Source organism: Quercus lobata, chromosome 4, assembly GCF_001633185.2.
Source record: "Quercus lobata isolate SW786 chromosome 4, ValleyOak3.0 Primary Assembly, whole genome shotgun sequence".
NCBI lineage: Eukaryota > Viridiplantae > Streptophyta > Magnoliopsida > Fagales > Fagaceae > Quercus > Quercus lobata.
The window spans coordinates 18,260,598-18,267,287 of record NC_044907.1 but is presented as its reverse complement, the minus strand read 5'-3'; the positions used below and the strand labels follow the sequence as shown (position 1 = coordinate 18,267,287).

Here is a 6,690-nt window from a genome sequence, read left to right as displayed (position 1 = left end):
AGTTTCTTCAAAAAACTTTCTCCCCTCTCCCCGTGTGTGTGTGTTGAAAATATTTAGTATTCTAAAAAAAAAAAAAAAAAGTAAATGATTTAAAGGTAAAATATCATTTTCATCCCTAAACTTTCACAAAAGATTGCTTTTCATCCCTAAACTTTCAAAAGTCCTCCCCCGTGTGTGTACGTTAAAAATATTTAGTATTCTAAAAAAAAAAAAAAAGTAAATGATTTAAAGGTAAAATATCATTTTCGTCCCTAAACTTTCACAAAAGTTTGTTTTTCGTCCCTAAACTTTCAAAAGTTCATTTTGCATCCCTAAACTTTAAAAAATGTTTTACTTTTCATCCTTACGTGTATGTCCATTAGTTTACATCCTATGTGGCCTAACAGTGTGATGATGCGATATCTAACTTAGACCAAATTATTTTATTTATAAAATTATGAACACATTACAAAGAGCTATTGGTACAAATGGATTAAAAATTTGATAATAATAGGTCAGATTTTAATGTAAGAATATATCAAGATTTAAAATTTTTAAAACACCAAAATATCAAAATCCCCAATTTTAGCCAACTATTCATCTCCTCTAATCTCTCGCTGTTGGCATCAATTCAAGCTTTATTCTCCAATAATCACTACACCCCCATGTCCTCATCAGTTTCATTTCAATCCATCCAAACGTTCATCCTTTTTTGCAATGATGACGAGCACTAGAGAAACAAGGAGATGATGACAATGACAACAAAGTAGTGGGTTTCTTCGCAACCAATAAACAGTGGCCTTTATGAATTACAAAGACTTTCATCCTTGACCATAAAAAATCTGCCCTCACTTGCACACCAGTCTACGCTACAGTAAGATCTGATGTTTTCTCAAAAAATAGAAGAAAACAAAATCTCTTCCTTTGTTCATGCCTCACAATATATAACACCCTAAAGATCCAAAACTTAATCTTAAGATAATTGATGCTAATGCTAAAATCTACAAAAAAAAAAAAAAAAAAAATTCCCTTTAAAACATCAAAAACAAACGAAAGATCTGGGAAGTTTTGGTTGAACATCATTGGAGATGGACAGCTTGAAATGGGAGGGTTTTTTTTCTTTTAATGTTTTCATGTTTTAATTTTTATTTTAAATCCAAATAAACTATTAACATAAATATGAGCTGGAATTTATTTTTTTGAAATGTCTCATCAGTTTGTAAGGATGCCATATCACAAAATATTTAATCCATGTGTGCCAATAACTCTTTGCCATATATCCATAATTTTATAAATAAAATCATTTAGTCCTAGTCAGATACCACATTATCATTTTGTTAGGCCACATAGGACATAAATTAATGGACATAGACAAAAGGATGAAAAGTAAAACGTTTTGTAATTAAAGTTTAGAAACGAAAATGATATTTTAACATATATATATATATATATATATATTGGTAATTTACATATTAAACCGACACTTTTATAAATGCTAGTCAAATATTCAGGTTTTTTAGAATTAAAGATTCATACTATCTTCGTTATAGGAATCATAACAAATATTGAACATCAAAGAAATTACTGTACATATTTGAATCATTTACTTAATTGTTTTTTATAATTTATTTAATTAAAAATATTCATAAATAAATATAGATGTCTTCTTTTTCTTTTTCACTAAAGCCACAAGTCAATTAATTGTCCCCCAATCTTGATTTCAACTCATTTAGAGAAAAATCTTTGGTGATCTACTATTACAGAAAAAGTAAAAGGAAATTATTTTTTTGACTTCATAGTGTTTTATTTTATCTAGAACAATAAGTCAATAATCACACTATATCGTAGTTATTCACTATAGAAAGACAAAACAATAATTACAAAGCTTAAGAACTACTATTTTTAGTGCATGAGGAGACATCTTCACTTGTGATACTAAAATTAACAGAATCAAGACTAGGGTAACTTAATCCAGTACTGATTGTACTTAACTTAGTTTCACTATTCGACTCCAACACCTGTCCATGGTAAAAATTGTTGTACCAAGGATCTCCATTGGCATTGGCAACACGGAATGATACCACTTCTGAATTAGTATCGTTGGTCGCTTCTGCTTGCTCTTGGAGCTCTAATGCAAACTCTAGCTTTTCCATCACATCATTCATTGTGGGCCGTTGGATTCCATGATCACATATACAACTTTCTGCAAGTTCCACGTATACCTTTAAACACTCTGGCACTATCTTGTTCGTTAGATACGGATCAATGATCTTGCTTATGGTCCCTCTATCAATGCATTTCTGAGCCCAAATAGCCAAATTTCGCTGCTCTTCTTGGATTTTTGGATTTAGTGCCTTTCGGGCACACAACACTTCAAACATCACTACACCAAATGAGTACACATCGGATTTCTGAGTCAATTGCTGACATCTTGCATAATCTGGATCCAAATACCCCCATGTCCCTTTTACTAGGGTACTAACAGCAGTGTTATCCAAACCCATTTTGGACAATCCGAAATCCGACACCTTGGATACCCATTTCTCGTCTAGTAGAATATTTGTTGTCTTAACGTCACGATGGATAATAGGATGCTTTGTAGATGTGTGGAGGTGGTGCAAACCACTTGCTGCTCCTATGCATATTTGGAGCCTTTGTTTCCAAGTGAGGGGATCGTTAGGTGTGTCATAGAGGTGGTGGCGTAGGGTACCATTTGCCATGTACTCATAAACAAGTATCATCTCACCCTCATCATCACAATATCCAATGAGAGACACAAGGTGCACATGACGAAGCTGAGAAAGCATTTTGATCTCTGTCATAAACTCAAGAGCACCTTGTCGAGACTCTTGTTTCATGCGCTTGATTGCCACCATCATATTACCTAGATGACGAAATATTGTTTTAATATGTTTTTAAAAACCCAATAAATATGGCAATGAATGTGATTGATGGATTTCAGTAATCTATAAGGACATATCAATTTGTAAGTTTTATTTAATAAAACTTGCACTAACCCTAGCTAGCACCACTCTTATATTATTGTGTGTAAACAAAAATATTTACGACTTATGTCTAGTTTTTATAATATTTTGGAAACTATAAGATGCAAAGACTTGCCCTAAAATAGTATCACTAATCTTAATTATATGCAGATAGAAATTCCGGTATTACTGCAATTAGGGGAAATTCAGGAAAAAAATTAAAAATAAAAAGATAATCATGGTATTATACATTACCTTGCTCAATCATACCTTTATAAACATTTCCAAAGCCACCTACACCGATAATTAGATCTTCATTGAAGTTGTTGGTTGCTGTTTTAATTTCATCTAGTCTGAAGTAGCGGCATAGTTCTCCAGGCAGTGATGAAGCTGTTCTCCTTGAGAACTCTTTTCTGTAGGGATCTGGCCTAGACCACCACCACCACTTCGCTAATGGATGGTAAGAACCATAGTGCTTGGTCTTCTTCAGTTTACAGAGAACCATGCAACAAACTAGAGTGAGCACGACTAATAAGCCCAAAACACTTCCAATGGCAATGAATATTGTTGTCTTCTTTGACTTGGACTCGTTGGATGCCCCAGAAGGTTGTTGATCAAGCAATGGAGCTGCAATATTGGCTCCGGCAAGATTGTTGTCTGAGTCACTCAATTTGAATACTTCCACGCCGTTTAAAATGGCATCGATCAAATCAGCATCTAATCTAGAGTGTAGATCAATGGAAAGCAGATGTGTATCATTACCCTTGTTTTTTATCATCACCACGTAGTCCTTGTAGTAAGGCGTATCGTTGTCGTCAGTCCACAATAGTACATCTGCTCTTTCTTCAGCCAGCTGATAGTCTATATAGATATAGAATTCCCTTGTCCCACTGGCATGTATCTCAGACTCTATTTCGCAGAAATGGAGCCTCACCAGATAATTGAATCCTGTATCAACAGGTAAGCCCCATGTCAAATTAGACTGCTTGTTCTTGGTTCTGTCTGGACCCATTGATATTGCAGACTGATAGACCGCATCAGGTGCAGTGTAATTTGGTATTTTTGTGTATTTTGGCTTCAACGATGGATCGCGAGGCACAAAGCCTCCAGACAACAAATAATCTCTATCCTCTGACCATTTTCTGAACATGCCTGTGTCGTCCTTTGCTTGTATCGCGCTTCCACCCACGTTTAATCGATAAACCATTTCGAGAGCCATGCTGTAGTCTATGTAGATCGGTTTAGGTTGGCCGACATAAGCTGGGACGAATTCTTCACCTTTAATGACATCTTGTGGCTTGTAGTACAGGTCCATAGGCATGGAGACTATCTCAATTCCGTTGATGAAAGCATGGTAATTCATAGAAGTACTTGTAAAAGGGATGAAGGTTAAGTTCAATTTTTTATTCTCATCAACATTGATGCAGAACTCTTTATAAACATTCTTTTGGTCCAATGAATCAGTATAAATGGAAGCACTGAAGTTTCTAAGTAAGGTGAACGAACCTGCTTTGACAGTGAAAAAGTCCTTAGAACTTTCAAAACCTGAGTAAACAGCGGAGTAGAAGTACAACCGGACGAATTTCGGGCCAGGAGTGACCGGAAACACGTATGTGAATTGCCAATAAGATAAACGGGCAGTCATGTAGGGGACAATCCCGACGGAGACTTGGCTTTGGGCTACAGAGGTATTAGATTTGTAATTAGACTCTTCAGTGGGAGCGAACTTGGAACCTTTGTCTCCGATCCAGTAACGATCATCATCCCCCTTCAAGCTGCCAGGGGAGCCACAGTTAACGACAACATTTTCAACAGGATTGTAAAGAGGTGTTGAAGTAGCAATTGTTAAATAGGAAAGAAGGAAGAATAAGCAGCAGACGTATAAGATAGGTGTGAGCATAGGGTGGCTTTTCATGAGTGCAAGAGGTCAGTGACTGTAACAAAGTAATTTGAGATAAATTATTGAACTAGAGCAACACCGGGCGGGAGTGAGTGAAGACTGCCAAGTTGCTTTATGCTTGTGATTAGATCCATGTGAATATCAGTACATATTAATAATACAACTATATTTGACCTTGCTTGGTTCTAAGTGGGGGACCCATGCTTGCTTTTGGACTCGGTCAAATTCTAGAGAGGGTTTCCACTTCTTCAAGGTGTTTCTGCGAAATGCCCAAACTCTAGCCACCGCTAAACGTGGATAAATATTTGCAGAAAGAATATATATATTTTTCATTAAACTGATTATTAATAATATTTACAGTTTTTAAAATATATAGAATCAAGCGGAGTGAGATTACTTAAAGTTGAATGAATTATTTTATTGAGCTTTCACATTTCCATTGCGATATTGAAGAATCTGAACTTGATAGGGATGCAGTGTAAACCCTTTATAGTTTACACTTTCCAATACTGCCATGTCGTCAAATTTTTACAAAATTTTACAAAGTAATGAATAGAGTCTAGCACACCAAATTCTTTCTCAATATCTCGATGTTTCAGAAAATCAACTCCGATCAAATTAAAACATAAATACCACTTGCCTCCAACCATGCAAAGACGCCAACGGAGATGATGCCGCAGCAGCCTTCACGTGGTGATTATGACCATCAAACTCACCCCTTCTGTTAATAATAAGGGGTATCAAAACTCCTTTTTTTTCAAAAAAATCAAACCATCGAGCCTCCAACCAGCCATAAACGTCACCTAGGAAGATACTTGGGAATCTGGAAAATACTTGGGAGCCGCCGTTTGTGTTGTGGTCACCACCCGCAAACCCATCGATATAAAACCCAAAATCCAAAACTAAAGATAGAAAAAATAAAATAAATAAATAAATAACCAAAAGAAGAAATCAAATGAGAAAGATGATTACCCTTCTATTGTTGGGATAGAAATCGTTGCCAGATGGCTTATTGGTGGCAGGAAAATATCATTTTCCCATCTATCTCGCATTGCTTCTAATATGTGTGGATTTATACATTAATTGTTACCCAAAAAGTAATCTTTCTACAATTCTTCTTTTTTCTGTGGCCTTTAACACCTTATGTGAATTAAAAAAACATAAGAATAGATAGAGAGAGATGAGAGGACAGGCCGTTTACAACTGACTTCCTGCTCACGTTAAAAGTTAATTGAAGTTCTTATACAGCAATATACGTTTACTATGATGATGAAAATTAGGAATTGTTTTCCAACAAAAGATACATTCTCTAACGCATGCATAATATATATACAGCAAAACACAAATTCAGATATTTGTTTTCCCCTTACAACAAGGAGGGAGTCGTTATTGGATAATACTTATAATATAGAAGATTGGATACAATAGAACAAGTGGACAGCCCAAAGGAAACACACTTGAACGATTCAAGATTTCTAGTGGCTGCAGTGGCGGTCGTAAGGACTGCGTGGAAGACAACCACTGATGCAATGATCATATTTCTTTTTGGGGCAAGGAATTACGGGTTTGTGAGGATTCTGGCTTTGGACTTTAGAATTGCGAAGCTTGCGTCTTTCGTACGGGTTCCATTCATCCTCAATGATCAGGCATTCGCCAAGGCCGTCATTGTACGGCAAAGTAGTGTTGCCTTTAACTTGAACAGCAGAAGCGTGACAATAGTATGCGTTGAGAATCAGCATCACTAAGAATGCCAGAAGATATACACCTCTCTTCCTATTATAATCTTCCATTTCAGTGTTGCCACTCCCAAATGATCTCCCTCTCTCC

The 6,690-nt window shown here is 35.9% G+C and overlaps 1 protein-coding gene across 2 annotated transcripts; it reads right to left on the bottom strand.

The window, feature by feature from the left end:
• Nucleotides 1-1,845: 1,845 nt before the first annotated feature.
• LOC115983929 (receptor-like protein kinase FERONIA) lies at nucleotides 1,846-4,969 on the bottom strand. 2 transcript variants are annotated; one of them, XM_031106791.1, is made up of 3 exons: nucleotides 3,754-4,969; nucleotides 3,219-3,681; nucleotides 1,846-2,863 (listed from the first exon to the last, which is right to left on the bottom strand). In XM_031106791.1, exons 1-3 carry the CDS (start codon nucleotides 4,876-4,878, stop codon nucleotides 1,866-1,868), a joined length of 2,586 nt encoding a protein of 861 aa, XP_030962651.1. In that variant the 5' UTR covers nucleotides 4,879-4,969; the 3' UTR covers nucleotides 1,846-1,865. The 2 variants fall into 2 exon arrangements, with proteins under 2 accessions (XP_030962651.1, XP_030962650.1); XM_031106790.1 differs by having other exon boundaries at nucleotides 3,219-4,969.
• Nucleotides 4,970-6,690: the final 1,721 nt, after the last annotated feature.

Excerpts from the sequence above, each read along its gene's own strand:
- LOC115983929 (XM_031106790.1), bottom strand. The coding sequence starts at position 4,878 with ATGAAAAGCCACCCTATGCTCACACCTATCTTATACGTCTGCTGCTTA. Across the intron at positions 2,864-3,218 it reads TAAAGGTATGATTGAGCAAG|GTAATATGATGGTGGCAATC; the intron begins GTAATGTATAAT and ends TTCGTCATCTAG.